This window comes from Oryx dammah, unplaced genomic scaffold (genome assembly GCF_014754425.2).
Source record: "Oryx dammah isolate SB20612 unplaced genomic scaffold, SCBI_Odam_1.1 HiC_scaffold_25, whole genome shotgun sequence".
NCBI classification, from domain to species: domain Eukaryota; kingdom Metazoa; phylum Chordata; class Mammalia; order Artiodactyla; family Bovidae; genus Oryx; species Oryx dammah.
Window position 1 is genome coordinate 55,083,765 of NW_024070209.1, and position 19,113 is coordinate 55,102,877.

General features: G+C 38.8%; 1 protein-coding gene across 2 annotated transcripts in view; it reads right to left on the reverse strand.

The window, feature by feature from the left end:
* The window catches only part of LOC120851300 (catenin alpha-2), a 1,370,085-nt gene that overhangs the window by 1,064,967 nt on the left and 286,005 nt on the right, over positions 1–19,113 (reverse strand). For both annotated transcript variants that reach the window (XM_040223986.1, XM_040223987.1), the window contains exon 3: positions 14,750–14,945. In XM_040223986.1, the coding sequence (XP_040079920.1) occupies positions 14,750–14,945 (196 nt within the window). The remainder of the gene's footprint in view (positions 1–14,749; positions 14,946–19,113) is intronic.

Genomic DNA, 19,113 nt, shown 5'->3' on the forward strand with positions numbered 1-19,113 from the left:
TGTTCTGAGAAAATACCAGCAGAACAGGCTTGTGATAGGTATTTTCAGGAAAAGATTTTATTAGTTCCATTTCTTATATCCTCTCACATCTAGAAAAACACCAAAATCATTAATGGATGAACAGCAACCTTCTTGTGACTAACAGCAACCTCTGCCAAAATATGTGATTGATTGCACATATCCTCCTTCAAAATCATACATATACACTGATAAACTCCAACCCCAATCCAGAGCAGTTCCTCAGAGCTATCTGAGAGTCTATCTCCCAGGCTATAGCTCTCATTTTGCTCCAAATAAAATTTAACTCACAACTCTCATGTTGTGCATTTTTTTCAGTCAACAGTGTTAAGAAAATACAGATAAAGTATATTACAAATGCAATAACAACCAATAGATGGAAGCTATTATGTTTATTATTCTTGCTGAAACATTACATCATTTTAAAAAGTTAAGGGCTCCAGAAAGAGGGGTAAGACAAAAGAGCTGTCTAGTGTTATCTCTTGAGTATGAGTACTCATTCACTCAGTTGTGTCTGACTCTTTGTGACCCAATATACTGTAGGCTACCAGGTTTCTCAGTCCATGGAATTCTCCAGGCCAGAATACTGGAGTAGGTTGCCATTTTCTACCCCAGGGTATCTTCCCAACACAGGAACTGAACCTATGTCTCTTGCATCTTCTTGCATCTTACATAGGCAGGTGGATTCTTTATCACTGAGCCACCTGGGAACTCCTCTGTTATCTCTTAACACGTTGCAACAGAAGCCACTGGGCTTGCAACTAGCAAAAAATTTTGCACACAGGATATTTTATTTAACAAAATATATAATACATAAAAGTATTACAAATGTTAAAATTTGAATTAAGATGAATCCTAAGGTATATGGCATTTTCACATTTATGCACTTTTTCTTCATGATATTTTCACATCAAACCTCTTATAATTTTTGTCATTGTATATATCTCTAAGTTTTTACATTTTTAACTTGTAGTATTAAAGCTTCTGAAGATTTATCTCATTCCTGGATAGCATCCTTTTCAATGGAAATAAAGGCTTTAATTAAAGATGATGGGTATAATGATGCAATATACTTAGGCTATTAGCAATTCTCAAAATTTGGAAGCATAAGATGCACTTGGTTCCTATCTGGAAATAAAGATTCCCAGTATTACCCCAGCCACACTGAATCTAAGTTTGTGGCTGTGTGTGTGTGTTAGTCACTCAGTTGTGTCCAACTCTTTGTGACCCCATGGACTGTAGTCCACCAGCCTCCTCTGTTCATGGAATTTTTCAGGCAAAAATACTGGAGTAGATAGCCATTCCCTTCTCTAGAGGATCTTCTCAAGCAGGGATCAAACCCAGGTCTCCTGCGTTGCAAGCAGAATCTTTACTGTCTGAGCCATCTGGGAAGCTTTTGGCTGGGTGCAGGAATACAAACTTTTATGGATAGCTCTCATCCTCACCCAGTAATTCTGAACTGTGTGGTCTGTGAACTTCACTCTGAGGAACGCTTGTTAAAAGAGCCTCTATAAAGGAGGGAAGGAGGTGCCTTGGGAGGGACGGTGAACAGCGGTGTGTGGACACAACAGATGACCACCAGATCCCTGACTCAGCTGCACTGAGACTGAAAAGACTCACCATACCAACTTCAAGGTCTTCTCTCCACTCGATCTAATAAACATGTATCTGCTATATTACTTGAATATTATTTATTAAATTAATGGATCTACACTCAGCAGAATACAGGTTCCAAGTAGGGCAGGAAAGAGGACACTGCCTTCCTTCTTCCAGGACTGGACTGCGTTGATTTACAAATTAATACGGTGGCTGGAGAAGGCACCCCACTCCAGTACTCTTGCCTGGAAAATCCCATGGACGGAGGAGCCTGGTGGGCTGCAGTCCATGGGGTCACCGGGAGTCAGACACGACTGAGTAACTTCACTTTCACTTTTCACTTTCATGCATTGGAGGAGGAAATGGCAACCCACTCCAGTGTTCTTGCCTGGAGAATCCCAGGGACGGGGGAGCCTGGTGGGCTGCCGTCTATGCGGTTGCACACAGTCGGACACTACTGAAGTGACTTAGCAGCAGCAGGGTGGCTGGAGGAAGAGAGCCAGGATTCCAATATGACATTAAAAGCTTCTCATCCAGGGAAAAAGGGCTTCCCAACTTTTGCTAGTGGTAAAGAACCCACCCGCCAATGCAGGAGACACAGGTTTGATCCCTGGTTCCAGAATATCCACTGGAGTAGGAACTGGCATCCCACTCCAGTATTCTTGCCTGGAGAATTCCATGGGGAGAGAAGCCTGGCGAGTTACAGTCCATGCGGTCCCAAAGGGTCAGACACAGCCGAGTAACTGAGCATGCCCATCCAGGGAAAAGGCTTGTAATCAGATCTCAGTTGGGGGATTCACACAGTTGATAAAAACAGGAGTTTCTGTTGGACAGCTCATTGCACCATCACACCATCCTAATACCAAAATGGATGGGGAGGGAGAAAGCTACCAGGCTGTCTTGACCCTTTTCTGGTCCCATGGACTGTAGCCCACCAGCCTCCTCTGGTCGTGGAGTTTTTCAGGCAAGAATACTGGAGTGGGGTGCCCTTTCCTACTCCAGAGGATTCCCCAACCCAAGGATCAAACCTGGGTCTCCTGTTTCTCTTATATTGGCAGGCAGACTCTTTACCACTTGCACCACCTGGGAAGCCCCCCAGATGATCAAGAGACAAAGATTTATGCCTTCTCAGAGATGTGAGGACACCTTTCTCTCACACTCTATTATTTTTTTTCAGTCTTGTTCTGTCTCTGCCCACTGGTTATTTAGTTACTCAATAAATATTGATTGGGTAAAATAATAATTATAATAATGAAACTAGTTGATATAACTATCAGTTCAGTTCAGTTCAGTTCAGCTGCTCAGTCGTGTCCGACTCTTTGCGACCCCATGAATCGCAGCACGCCAGGCCTCCCTGTCCATCACCAACTCCCAGAGTTCACTCAGACTCAGCTCCATTGAGTCAGTGATGCCATCCAGCCATCTCATCCTCTGTTGTCCCCTTCTCCTGTCCCCAATCCCTCTCAGCATCAGAGTCTTTTCCAATGAGTCAACTCTTCACATGAGGTGGCCAAAGTATTGGAGTTTCAGCTTCAGCATCATTCCCTCCAAAGAAATCCCAGGGCTGATCTCCTTCAGAATGGACTAGTTGGATCTCCTTGCAGTCCAAGGGACTCTCAAGAGTCTTCTCCAACACCACAGTTCAAAAGCATCAATTCTTCAGCGCTCAACTTTCTTCACTGTCCAACTCTCACATCCATACATGACTAATGGAAAAACCATAGCCTTGACTAGACAGACCTTTGTTGGCAAAGTAATATATCTGCTTTTGAATATGCTATCTAGGTTGGTCATAACTTTTCTTCCAAGGAGTAAGAGTCTTTTAATTTCATGGCTGCAGTCACCATCTGCAGTGATTTTGGAGCCCCAAAAAATAAAGTCTGACACTGTTTCCACTGTTTCCCCATCTATTTCCCATGAAGTGATGGGACCAAATGCCATGATCTTCGTTTTCTGAATGTTGAGCTTTAAGCCAACTTTTTCACTCTCCACTTTCACTTTCATCAAGAGGCTTTTTAGTTCCTCTTCACTTTCTGCCATAAGGGTGGTGTCATCTGCATATCTGAGGTGATTGAGATTTCTCCTGGCAATCTTGATTCCAGCTTGTGTTTCTTCCAGTCCAGCGTTTCTCATGATGTACTCTGCATAGAAGTTAAATAAGCAGGGTGACAATATACAGCCTTGACATACTCCTTTTCCTATTTGGAACTAGTCTGCTGTTCCATGTCCAGTTCTGACTGTTGCTTCCTGACTTGCATATAGGTTTCTCAACAGGTGGGTCAGGTGGTCTGGTATTCCCATCTCTTGAAGAATTTTCCAAAGTTTATTGTGATCCACACAGTCAAAGGCTTTGGCATAGTCAATAAAGCAAAAATAGATGTTTTTCTGGAACTCTCTTGCTTTTTCCATGATCCAGCGGATGTTGGCAATTTGATCTCTGGTTCCTCTGCCTTTTCTAAAACCAGCTTGAACATCTGGAATTTGGCAGTTCATGTGTTGCTAAAGCCTGGCTTGGAGAATTTTGAGCATTACTTTACTAGCATGTGAGATGAGTGCAGTGGTATGGTAGTTTGAGCATTCTTTGGCACTGCCAAACTATATCACTCCACATTTTAAGTTGTATCAAAACAAAGAAAAGCTTCACTGAGCAGTGAAAGGTCTAATCATCTCTTTGATTTGGAAATGTTTTCATGAAGAAGCTACCTCTTTCATCTGTACCTCTTTATTCTGTACCCTTTACCACTTTGTTCCATGTGATCCTTCCTAATGATGGGTTAAGGCCATGTACATTTCTATCTATACCACGGCTGAGCCATGTCTTAATTGTTTTGCCCAGAGAGAGAGTGAGCTGTTGACTGAAGACAGAAAACTTAAGAAATTGCTCCAACAATTAAGAGGGTGTGAAAATACAATAATGAAATAGCACAGAAACAACTGCTGGGTTACACCATTAAATGAACCTACTTATTGGGCAAAGATGGACAGTGTCTGTCTTTCAAAGGACATATTATGGATTTCCTTCAAGTCTAAGAAAATTCACAAAGAAAATATGTGAGCATTCCATTCTAGCAGATGTTGTTACACACCAAATAAACAAATTAAATAAAAAATTCTTAGATAATTAGCCTGTTATAAATTGGTCTTTTTAACTGCATCCAAGGGAGGAATAACAATCAGTTGTATTCAATAAATCCAATTTTTGAAATGTGAGAGAGTCACACCGATGCCAGTAACAGACAAAAAATATAAAAGCATCTACAAAAGTGTTCAACTATCATATATCCATGGTCTGTTAAAATCACTTCCTTTTTCAATCAAAATAATTGAGATCACTTCATCCACACTGCTTTTGTTCTGATGTTTTCTATAGAACCCATTGTTGGGTATATCTCTCTTTCCTACTAGCTTTGGAGATAAAGAAATCTGCATCACCTCATGTGATCAACCTGCATTTTGTACCTTTGTATCCACAATTCACCTCACCAGTGGCTCCATCTCTTGATATAGACTCTGACACTTCTGATTTAGGCTGAACAAAATAAGCAGGCAAGCAAACAATCATATTCTCTGCTTGTCCACAACACTTTCTCCAATTACTCTTCTATTTCACTCCTTCCATTCTGAGACAATGTTCAGGGTCAAACATTGAGTGTTCTCATGTGTTAGGCACTGTGCTAGTCTTCAGAGGTGAGATAAATGACAAAACGATAACACATGTCCCTCATCTGAGTTCAAGACTACCTTAAGGAAAAAAAAAAAAAAAAGTGCAGTATATAGTACAATAATGACCAAAGAAGGGGATGGGCAGATTTCCTGCCTACGTTCTTTACTATCCAATCTACTCTCTTCTTTTAGCATTTTTTTTTTTTTTAGGTATTATCCATGCAGCCTCCTGAAAATTTACTTTAAATACAACTGATTGCATCTTTCTAACAAAATCCAAGGTGTTTTCTCATTAATCATCTTCCATGATCTCAGAAGAATTTGACCTGATTGCAACAGCATTCCCAGTTTGGATTGATCATTGTCTTTTTCACAGAATATTCTATTCTCCTAGATTCAAGATTCTGTACTCCGTTTGCTCTCTGGTCACATTTCAAGGCATGCCTTTCCTCTCTCATTCATTTCTATCCCATTTTCAGCCTTACTGCAGCTTTTCTTCTAAAACTAAACCTTTTTCCTTCTCTATCTATTGGAAAGTACAATACTAAAAGGAAGCTTTGATTCTGAAAGCTTTATTTATCAACTACAAAAACTTTCAAATTTCTGATTTCCCAAAGTTGCAGATGACACCATCCTTATGGCAAGAGCCTCTTGATGAAAATGAAAGAGAAGAGTGAAAAAGTTGGCTTAAAACTCAACATTCAGAAAACTAAGATCATGGAATCCAGTACCATCACTTCCTGGCAAATAGATGAGGAAATAATGGAAACAGTGTGAGACTTTATTTTGGGGGCTCCAAAATCACTGTAGATGGTGACTGCAGCCATGAAGTTAAAAGATGCTTGCTCCTTGGAAGGAAAGTTATGACCAACCTAGATAGCATATTCAAAAGCAGAGACATTACTTTGCCAACAAAGGTCCATATGGTCAGAGCTATGGTTTTTCAGTAGTCTTGTATGGATGAGAGAGTTGCACCATAAAGAAAGCTGAGCACCAAAGAATTGATGCTTTTGAACTGTGGTGTTGGAGAAGACTCTTGAGAGTCCCTTGGACTGTATGGAGATCCAACCAGTCCATCCTAAAGGAGATCAGTCCTGAATATTCTTTGGAAGGACTGATACTGAAGCTGAAGCTCCAATACTTTGGCCACCTGATGCAAAGAGCCAACTGCTTAGAAAAGACCCTGATGCTGGGAAAGATTGAAGGCAGGAGGAGAAGGAGGTGACAGAGGATGAGATGATTGGATGGCAACATCGACTTGATAGACATGAGTTTGAGCAAGCTCTGGAAGTTGGTGATGGATAGGGAAGCCTGGCGTGCTGCAGTCCATAGGGTTGCAAAGAGTTGGACACGACTGAGCAACTGAACTGAACTGAAAGTTTCATTTCCATAGCATTAACCATCTGCTAGGCAGTTTCCTTTATCCACCAATGTTTAAAATCGAATTGGACCTCTTTACTCAACTATCATCTCTTAACATGTCACAATTAGGTTGTCTAAGGCCAAAAACATGGAATAAATGTTGACTTTTGTCTCTTCCCTTCAACAAGTGGCAAATCTTTTATTCTTTTTTGCAGTGTCTATAATATTTCAGTTCTTATTTCTATTCCCATAACCATCAGTACAATCCCAGACACCCAAAGTATTTCTTTTTGTTTTGTTTTCTCTGCAATGTTACAATAATGCCTAAGCAATCTAAGTCCTGTTTTTCTATGACTTAGTCAACTTTTCATGAAGTTGCCAAACAAATCTTTCTTAAATGTCACTTAAATGGGTGCAAAGCAACCTTCTTACTGCCTTCTTGTTTCTCTTTTATCATGTGTCTATATGTAACCTAGTTCCTGAACTTTTCCTAATCTGGTCCCTATCCACCATCTTATTATATTTCTAATTATGCCTGAATATGAAAATTCTAATCAAATCAGGGTTTTTGTAGCTATCCCCCAAATACTGATGTCATTTGCATCTCTTTATCTTTTAAAATTGTGTTCATTTCATATGTTAGCAAGGTAATGCTCAAAATCCTTCAAGCTAGGCTTCAACCGTACGTGAACAGAGAAGTCCCAGATATACAAGCTGGATTTAGAAAAGGCAGAAGAAGCAGAGATCAAATTGCCAACATTTGTTGGATTATGGAAGAAGCAAGGGAGGTCAGGAAAAACATCTACTTCTGCTTCACTGATGATGTCAAAGCCTTTGACTGTGTAGATCACAATAAACTGTGGAGAGTTCTTAAAGAGATGGGAATATCAAACCACTTTACCTACCTCCTGAAAATCCTGTAGAAAGGTCAAGATGCAACAGTTAGAACTGGACATGGAACAATAGGTTCTTTCAAAATTGGGAAAGGATATGTCACAGCTATATGTGTTACCCTGCTTATTTAACTTATATGCAGAGTACATCATGCAAAATACTGGGCTGGATGAATCACAAACTGGGATGAAGACAGCCAGGAGAAATATCAATAACCTCAGATATGCAGATCACACCACCTTTATGACAGAAAGCAAAGAGGAACTAAAGAACCTCTAAGTGGAAGTGAAAGAGGAGAGTGAAAAATTTGGCTTAAAATTCAACATTCAACAACTAAGAACATGTCATCCAGTCCCATCATTTCATGGCAAATAGAAGCAGAAAAATTGGAAACAGTGACAGACTTTATTTTCTTGGGTTCCAAAATCACTGCAGATGGTGACTGCAGCCATGAAATTAAAAGACGCTTGCCCCTTAGAAGAAAAATATGACAAACCTAAACAGCATATTAAAAAGCAAAGACATAACTTTGCCAACAAAGGTCTGTCTAGTCAAAGCTATGGTTTTTCCAGTAGTCATGAATGGATGTGAGAGTTGGACCATAGGGAAGGCTGAGCACCAAAGAATCAATGCTTTCAAATTGGGCTATTGGAGAAAGCTATTGAGAATCTCCTGGACTGCAAGGAGATCAAACCAGTCAATTCTAAAGGAAATTGACACTGAATAGTCATTGGAATAACTGATGCTGGAGTTGAAAGTGCTGACTGTCTTATAGATTTAGCTCCCTAGTAGATACTCAACACATATTCCCTGAGTGCCTACAGAATGCCAAACTAGGTAAAACATCTTTTGGTATAGAGTTATGTTTATCTGCAACATCTAAATATTGAATGCCAGGCTGTTTCTGCTATCTAACTTTATGTAAGCTACAACCTCATTAATCTTATAAAATGACTGATTGCCATCAGCTCCCTAAAGTGAAACAGTTGCTAACATACACTAACGAGTCATCAGTTGAGGCTAACAAGCAAGAAGAATATTAGTCCATTTGTTTTCAAATTGGTCGCACAATGAAATCATCTGGGGAGCTTTAAAAATCTCAAGATTTGGGTTCCATCCCAGAGTTCCTGACTTAAATGATAAGGTCTGAGGCCTAGACATCAGGAAGTTCAAAATCCTCCCAAGTGATTCTAATATTCACTAAGAGCATCTCCTGGTGAAGGAAACAGCAACCCACTCCAGCATTCTAGCCTGGGGAATCCCATGGACAGAGGACCCTGGTGGGGTATAGTCCATGGGGTTGCAAAGGAGTCTGACACCACTCAGTGACTAAACAATAAGATTAGCCCATAGCTTAAAAACTAGAGTTTTCAGTCCAGGGAGAATATGATGGTAAATATTAAAAATGTTTTGACATTCTCTGTCCCAAAGCTGCCCAGAGCTTCAGTATGAAGACCTGATTGAGATAACTGCCTCCGCAATCTTCAGTAGAAGCTTCTCTATGTATAATACATGGGTTATACAACTATTCAATCATGGTTTGCTAAGACCACTTAAAATGACTGCCAATTCTAAGCCACAATGAGTTATGCAGTCCTCTTCAGAGAGATTGCAAGACACTGATTCAATTCTCTAAGATCCTTGGTCTAGCATTGTTTATTAATAGGAAAGCCTGCTATTGTCTTAAGGAGTACAGATTGATTTCATAAATTATAAAGAATAAATTTTATCTGACATTTATGTAAAATTTAATTTTTCAAAAATCTTTTGTGTCTTCCTTATGTAAAACAACCTAATGAGGCCAAAACAACGATTCTTACTTCTTTTTGAAAATTGGAGACACTAAGGCTGAAACAAGTTTGATGATTTAGCTTAAATTGTGTAGTCAATGGCCAAAATAACACTGGAAGTCAGATATATTAATCAAACATCCAATGCTCTGCTAACTTCACATAAAAATCTCTTTGAATACAACTTGCCATGTGCCAGAGCATCATGCCAGGTCCTTTAAGAACAGAAAGAAATATTCATATCCTGATGAAATTTAAACTTAAATTAGGAAGATAATATACATATATGTAATATATCTATGATAGACACACACACGCACATGTGCACATACACACACACACACACACACACACACACACCCTTGACCAACCATCTTTACTCAAGTCTAAAATATCCCATTTTTATCCAAGTCTAAAATATCGGTATTCTAGGCTTTGACTATGATTTCTCTTTTTTATATATATTTAAGTAATTTATTTTCATTACTTATTTTTAATAGAAATGCTGCTCATATACTTCTTTTACAGTCTATAATTTAGAGTACAGGAAAATCTTCTACTGAAATATTCTAGGGAAAAATTATTGCCTACCAGTGCAGCATTCTTGCTTGGAGAATTACATGGGCAGAGGAGCTTGGTGGGCTATAGTTCATGGGGTCACAAAGAGTCGGACATGACTAGTGACTGAGCACACAAAAATATTATCACCACTCGAGCACCTAAAAAACATCTGACATGCAGTTTAGGATTAAAAGATATATATTTTTAGTGATTACAAAATTCAACACTAAGTTTAACTATATGAGATACAATGATGACATAGTTAAATAGATAATTTCATAGATAATCTTGCCAGATTACAGTAATTATAATCATGAGTGTTGTGAAACTTTGAAAGAATAACAGTAAATGATTCTATATTAAAAATATGAAAATGAAGATGTACTATACTAAAACTTCAAGCATTTAACTCAGGCAGAAAATATTTTTTAAAAGTGACAATGCTTTTTACCATTTGATTTAAAGAAGTAAAAACAATTCAATAAAAAAGATTATACATAATAGATTCAATTCCTAAAGTATATATCATTTAATAAGTAAGCATGTGTGGATGCTAGAGCCACATTAAAGAAGGAAAGTGTTCTCACAATTTCTGAATTTAGAAAGGAAGGAAAGACTATGCTGGAAGGAAAGACTGTTGTTGATGTTGTTTAGTCACTGTGTCCAACTCTTTTGCGACTTCATGGGCTGTAGTCTGCCAGGCTCCTCAGTTCATGGGATTTTCTAGGCAAGAATACTGGAGTGAGTTCCATTTCTTTCTCCAAGAGAAGATGCCTAAGTTTCAAAGTTTTAGCGACTAAATATTCCTACCCTAGTCCTCACTTGCTCCCCCATCCTCCTTGCTCCCCATCTTCCTCTCCAAGTCAGCTCATCCTCTCACTTGTAAATAAAATCTAGGTAATAGTCAATCAGAAAATCTGTACAAAGCCAGACAGGCTAGGGGGTTACACAGTAAAGAACCAAGTTGGAGCAGAAAGCAGAAAAGAGCCTGTGGGCACAGAACTGAAAGGAGGGCAAAAGGACTCTGCCGTCAGAGATGAAAAGCATACGCATGACAGATATGTGAAGTGTACCTGAGAGTATTTGAAGATAGGAGAAACAGAAAACAAAATTTCAAAGTATTTTTTCCAGGAAAATTTATTTTGCAAATATGACAACATTTCCTTGAATTTGACCTTGTTTAGAAAAAGACATGTTACATCTGGGCTTGATACATAAGTATCATTCCTTATTCATAATTTCTCAGTAATAGGAAATCACTAGTATAATGGAAATTTAAAATATTCTCTAGTGTGCTTGCCTGGAGAATCCCAGGGATGGGGGAGCCTGGTGGGCTGCTGGCTATGAGGTCGTACAGAGTCGGGCATGACTGAAGCGACTTAGCAGCAGCAGCAGAATAACAACAGTGATAAGCTGTCCTAAATTAACTTCTTTAAATTTCTCACTCTAATATTCCTAGGACATTCTGGCCAAAAACTATGCTGGTTATTATATTATGCCCCCAAAACAGCATTTCATACAAGCTTTGAGAAATAGAAAATATTAATTTCTACAGAAGGTGTGAAAACCAACTTCTAAGGATAAAATAAGGGAAAGTTAAGGGTGGTTAGGGAACTAAATAGGAAAATGCAACTTGTCTGATAACACATAAATCTTTGAGAAAATGGCCTAGAGGCCAGTTAATAAAAACCCTCTGTAGTAGGAGAGGTTCACTATATTGACGGTGGTGATAGTTTCATGGTACACATCTCTGAAAACTTATCAAATTCATCAAAACTTATCACACTTTAAATGTGTGAAATTTATTATCTCCCAATCAACCTAAAAAAAGAAAAAGAAAGTATCCAGGCTACAGATGCATGAACACAAGTGTCCATCTGCAATTCAGAAGGAATACCAGTTTTCAATAGCACTTAGAAACTTGGAAGCTATCATGTTGCTAAAACACATATATAAATATATTCCATCCACATTAGATGAAATATGTAAAATTTAACACTTTGAATTAAAGTAGCAATTTACATGAGTGTTATGTAAATAAAATTAACATTTAGGTTGAAGAAGAGAATAGGAAGCACATGGCAGTATGAAGAAGGATGATTATGTGGTATGGAAGGATGTTGGTATTTCCAGGGACCAAATATCCATCTGCAAATTGAAAAAGTGGCTGGTTTGCGAGTAGAAAGGTGATAGAATACTCAATCATCTATTCCTTCATTTATTCAACAAATACTTCTTGAAGTCTTATGAATGCTAAGCATTGCAAATCAATGGTTGCAAAAGAGACACAGGGTGTTCTCTATCTTTGTTAATTTCCAGTGTGGCAGAGAACAAAGCTATCAATTAAGCCACCTTACAAAAATTATATTATCCAGTGGAAAGTGACAAGGAAATATCCATGAAAGAGTATCCCAAGAGTGTCAGGGACGGGTTCCCTGGGAAGGTGTTCTTTGAGCTGGGATGTGCAGAATGAGTCTTTCTTAACTATGAGACAGAAGACAGAATGTATAAAGACCCTGGAGAAGGTAAAACACGGTGCTTCTGAATAACTAAAACAGAAGTTGGTCAATTTAAGAGGTACCTAGGAGTTAAAAAATCTATGTCTTTGTGGTAGATTGTATTTGGAAGGAGACGGAAGTAGCAAGCATGATATCAAGATTTCTGCAACTGAATATATATATGTGGCATCACTGCAGATGATGACTATGGCCATGAAATCAGAAGATGACTGCGTCTTGGCAGGAAAGTGATGACAAACTTAGTGTATTGAAAAGCAGAGACTTTACTCTGCCGACAAAGGTCCACATAGTCAAGGCTAGGGTTTTCCCAATGGTCACGTATGGCTGTGAGAGCTGGACCATAAAGAAGGCAGAGCACCAAAGAATTGTTGCCTTGGAACTGTGGTGCTGGAGAAGTCTCCTGAAAGTCCCTTGGACAACAAGGAGATCAAACAAGTCAATCTTAAGGGAAATGAACCCTGAATACTTTGGAAGGACTGATGTTAAAGCTGAAACTTCAGTATTTTGGTAATCTGATGCAAACTGCTGACTCATTGGAAAAGTCCCCGATGCCAGGAAAAATTTAGGGCAGAAGGAGAAGAGGGCAGCAGAGGATGAGGTGGCTAGATGGCATCACCGATGCAATGGACATGAACTTGGGCAAACTTCAGGAGATGATGAAGGACAGGCAGGCCTGGTGAGCTGCAGTCCATGGTGTCACAGAGTTGGACACGACTGGGAGACTAAATAACAAAAAGTGTGGCATTTATTAGAAAACAGAGGACAGATGTGAGGCTGGAGGTAGGTGTTTGTTCTAATATCATGGTATCCTAGAATTTTCCACTAAAGCTGCTGAACAAGACCACAACAAAATTTAAAATGTCCGTGTATCAAAGGATACAATCAACAGAGTGAAAAGGTAGCCCACAGGAAGGGAGAAAATATTTGCAAAACAATATCTGATAAAAGGTCTACTCTTATAACTCTACAACAACAACGCAATGGGCTTAAACATTTCTTCAAGTAAGATATAAATATAGCCAACAAGCACATGAAACAATGCTCAATATAGCCAATCAGTAGAGAAATGGAAATCAAAATCACAATGAGATATCATCTGACATCCACTGTGATTACTACGACAAGATTAAAAAAAAAAAAAGCACAGAAAATCACAAGTGTTGCCAAGGATATAGAGAAACTGGAACCCCTGTGCACTATTAGTAGAAGTATAAAATGGCACGGCTGCTATGGAAAACAGTACAGAAGTTCCTCAAAGAATTAAAAAGATAACTACTATATCATCTAGCAATATCACCTCTGGATGTAAATCCAAAATAATTGAAAGCAGGGTGATAAAGAGATGTTTGTATACTCATGCTCATAGCTGGATTATTCACAATGGCCAAAAGGTTAAAGGCACACAAATGTCTACCAATGGATGAATGGATAAATGAAACACAGTATAAATATACAATAAAATAATATCCAGCCTTAAAAAGGAAAGGCATTTTGACATATGCCACAATATGCATAAACCTCGAGGACTTTATGCTAACTGAAATAAACCAATCACAATAAGACAAAAGCTATGATTCCACTTACATGCATCTAGAGTAGTAAAACTCATCAAAAAAGAAACTCACATAGTGCTTGCCAGTGGCTTGGGGGAAGGCAAACTTGGAGGTTGTTTAATAGGTATAGAATTTCAGTTTTGCACGGTGAAAAAGTTATGGAGATTAGTGACTCAACCATATGATTATACTCTACATGACCAAACTACACACTTAAAATGGTTATAATAACATATTTTATGTGCATTTTACTACAATTAAAAATTTTAAATATACTAAACAAATATGATTATTGATAGCTTCCTAGCTATATAATTGATCAACTGGTAGCCAGTTAACCAGATAGAGAGATCTTTGAGAAAAGCCATGAATAGAAATTTGGGAATCATACAAAAGCAATAATAATTTTATTACACTATATTCTTCTCCTCCCTTCATCCATCAAATCTTGAATTTTCAGTGACTTTGTAAATATAAAGGCTTCTCATCCTATCCTCCCCAAAACCTAAGTTTGACATGAGAATCTGGTTTCATTAACCAGGTGAAAACAATTTGAAGAGCAACAGCAGACATGGAGTTTCTGTAGCTGTGTTAAACTGCCACAATAAAGAAATCTCTACCTGCCTACACATCTAATTCCAGCAAAATTAAAAATGGCAAATGTAGATAGAGCCAAAAAAAAATAAGACTACTCTTTTGAGTAGTCTTATTTAAAAGTAGTCTTATTTTTCTAGAAAAAATCCACTGTTTAAACATCATATACATCCCTCTAAAATAATATTATTCTTCCTACCTTGTTTGCGTACATCCTCAACAGCAGCAACCAGTTCTTCTTTGAGATCTTGACTTTCCTTAGCAATCTGTTCACCTTTTTCCAGAAAGTTCTGAGTGGCTTGCTCTACAGATGCAGCCAGTACATGGGCTTTCTTTGACCTTCCTTTCTTTTTACCGGACGGGCCTTTGTTGCTTGTGTTGACAAGTGTTGTCACCTTAAATACAAAAGAACAATTGTAAAATTCCTCTGCATAACTGTCCAAAAATAGTGTATAATTATCTCATAATTTTAAAATATCCTTTGTATATTAACTCATGAATACATATCACAGAGCCTCATCTTAAGGAAAATGTGGAATTATATGGATTAGCATATAAATTAATAGCTATTTATTTCCTGCCGGGGGAAAAAAAAAGGATGTGAATAAAGAAGGAAGAGCAAAAAATACTTGTAAGTAGCTCAAAATTTTCAATCCACTGGAGGTTGTGCTTTCACAGACTGACAAATATAGTGCTGGTTAGAGTACCGAGCTTCAGGGAGAAAAGAAAATAGAATAAATGGTGGAACAGCCTTTGAGCTTTCAGTCAGGAAACCAGTACACAAGTGAGCTCAAAAGTGAGGACAGAGATGAAATAGTTAATAAATGGTGGACTATCAAAATGCCTGATTTACGTGTCACTCTCCAAAGGCTTTAAATGAAGTTTGTTGCTATTTGCGATTTCATCTTATAAAAACAAAGTGGTAAATTTGATCCGAAGAGCCTGAATGACTCAGTCTCAACATTTGGTTAACCTGCGAAAATTTCCAGAATAGAAACTAGGTCTGCATTATCACTCCTTTTCTAGGTGTCATAATTTGGATACATATTTCAATTGCCAAACTTCTTTTAGTGCTACATCTCGAGCAATTTAATCTGCTAACAAGCTTTTAATATCTTTTAAACACGTTATCGCCTATTGACTTCTGAAATTTTCTGCCAGTGAGAAGTCTGGGAGGGAAATGAATGGAACTGTTTCATATTCTCTTTAGCTCATCATCTACACCTCTGCATTATTTTTATCAGATTCATAGGAATGTGGGTGTTGTAGTTTATTTGCACTGAGGTGTCTATCCTGCTTAGCAAACTAAAGCTTTTATTGGAAGTTATAAAGAAAGCTAGTCCACAGAAAAGTTCTAAATGATTTAGTCTCTGCTCTTTACTCCAAATTACAGAGCAAGCAAAGTGATTTGGCAAGTCACAATCAATGTCTAGTCAGTTTATTGGGAAAGATATAATACCAGAAGAAAAAAAGTATTAAAAAAATGAACTAAGATGATGAATGAAGTAGAACCATTACTTCACACATGGTTACTATAGAAATGGGAGCTATCATATTCAGCTTTCTTTTGATTGCTAACTAATTAGATACAGAGAATTAAAGAAGGACTCTGTAAGGACATTTAAGCACATAAACTAGCTAAAAAAAAAACAAAGATAAAATCATTAAGAATAAGACTACCCAAAAATGGTTGTTTGTTTTGTTTGTTCAGTTGCTCAGTCGTGTCCAACTCTTTGCGACCCCATGAATCGCAGCACGCCAGGCCTCCCTGTCCATCACCAACTCCCGGAGTTCACTCAGACTCACATCCATCAAGCCAGTGATGCCACCCAGCCATCTCATCCTCTGTCGTCCCCTTCTCCTCCTGCCCCCCAATCCCTCCCAGCATCAGAGTCTTTTCCAATGAGTCAACTCTTCCCATGAGGTAGCCAAAGTACTGGAGTTTCAGCTTCAGCATCATTCCTTCCAAAGAAATCCCAGGGCTGATGTCCTTCAGAATGGACTGGTTGGATCTCCTTGCAATCCAAGGGACTCTCAGGAGTCTTCTCCAACACCACAGGTCAAAAGCAGCAATTCTTCGGCGCTCAGCTTTCTTCATAGTCCAACTCTCACATACATACACTACCACTGGAAGAACCATAGCCTTGACTAGATGGACCTTAGTCGGCAAAGTAATGTCTCTGCTTTTGAATATGCTATCTAGGTTGGTCATAACTTTTCTTCCAAGGAGTAAGCATCTTTTAATTTCATGGCTGCAGTCACCATCTGCAGTGATTTTGGAGTCCCCAAAAATAAAGTCTGACACTGTTCCCACTGTTTCCCCATCTATTTCCCATGGAGTAATGGGACCAGATGCCATGATCTTCATTTTCTGAATGTTGAGCTTTAAGCCAACTTTTTCACTCTCCTCTTTCACTTTCATCAAGAGGCGTTTTGTTCCTCTTCACTTTCTGCCATAAGGGTGGTGTCATCTGCATATCTGAGGTTGTTGATATTTCTCCCGGCAATCTTGATTCCAGCTTGTGTTTCTTCAAGCCCAGCGTTTCTCATGATGTACTCTGCATATAAGTTAAATAAGCAGGGTGACAATATACAACCTTGACATACTCCTTTTCCTATTTGGAACCAGTCTGTTGTTCCATGTCCAGTTCTAACTGTTGCTTCCTGACCTGCATACAGATTTCTCAAGAGGCAGGTCAAGTGGTCTGGTATTTCCATATCTTGAAGAATTTTCCACAGTTTACTGTGATCCACACAGTCAAAGGCTTTGGCAGAGTCAATAAAGCAGAAATAGATGTTTTTCTGGAACTCTCTTGCTTTTTCCATGATCCAGCGGATGTTGGCAATTTGATCTCTGGTTCCTCTGCCTTTTCTAAAACCAGCTTGAACATCAGGAAGTTCTCGGTTCACGTATTGCTGAAACCTGGCTTGGAGAATTTTGAGCATTACTTTACTAGCGTGTGAGATGAGTGCAATTGTGCGGTAGTTTGAGCATTCTTTGGCATTGCCTTTCTTTGGGATTGGAATGAAAACTGACCTTTTCCAGTCCTGTGGCCACTGCTGAGTTTTCCAAATTTACTGGCATATTGAGTGCAGCATTTTCACAGCATCATCTTTCACGATTTGAAATCGCTCAACTGGAATTCCATCACCTCCACTAGCTTTGTTCCTAGTGATGCTTTCTAAGGCCCACTTGACTTCACATTCCAGGATGTCTGGCTCTCGATGAGTGATCACACCATCATGATTATCTGGGTCGTGAAGATCTTGTTTGTTCTTCTGTGTATTCTTGCCACCTCTTCTTAGTATCTTCTGCTTCTGTTAGGTCCATACCATTTCCTTGGCATTTCCTTCTCCAATGCATGAAAGTGTAAAGTGAAAGTGAAGTCGCTTAGTCATGTCCAATTCTTCGTGACCCCATGGACTGCAGCCCACCAGACTCCATTGTCCATGGGAGAGGGATTGGGGGCAGGAGGAAAAGGGGACAACAGAGGATGAGATGACTAGATGGCATCACCAACTTGATGGACCTAAGTTTGAATGGTGTTGGACAGGGAGGCCTGGCATGCTGGAATTCATACGGTCGCAAAGAGTCGGACACGACTGAGCGACAGAACTGAACTGAATTTTCCAATCAACACTATGTTAACTAAAGGATCCAGCTAACCAACGCTTCTGTAACTGGAAAATTAATCTAGTCTTTCTACTATAATCTTTGATTGACAACTCCACTTTGTTCGATATCTTCCTTCTTTAAAGTCAGTGGAATCCAATACAGGGTGCAAACACTCTATGGGAGGTAGTGGATAATCCACAAATCCAAGAAAAAATGCCAAGACACTATACTGGCTTTTTTTCTAAAATAAGAAATTAAAAGTTAAGCCAGAGTAATGTTTCATACAACAACTTAAACTGGTGCCACCATCCCACTTCTACCCCAGATGGCCTTGAGCCACATACGACAAGTGGGGCGTCCTGAAAGAAAGGTGAGGTCCACAAATCCAAGGAATTGTAATGGTGACCTTACACTTCAATGTATACCTCGTTAAGAAGATTTAAGGATTATATTAACCAGTCCTCACACACATACAGAAACACCCTCACAAAGCAGACCAGAAACTTAAAAGGACCCCAGCAAAGAAACGAGATTAACGATAGTACTAAAAATGTGACCACCATTTAACTATAAGCGAATGCAAGGATGACCGTCCCCCTTCCCCTCATGTTTTAACTTTTTATTTTGTATTGAGGTATAGACAATTAATAAACAATGTTGTAATAGTTTCAGGTGAACAGTGAAGGGACTAAGCCATATGTATACGTGTATCCATTCTCTCCAAACTCACCTCCCATCCAGGCAGTCACATAACATTGAACAAAGTTCTCTGTGCTATGCAGTAGGTCCCTTTTGGTTATCTGTTTTAAATACAGCCGAATGTATATGTTCATTCCAAACTTTCTAATTACCCTCCCTCTACTCTTAATATAACTTCTTCGTCAACACTTTGTGAGGCTGAAAAAAAGACCAGTAATCAGAGCTGAGAATTTGAAATATATATGTAC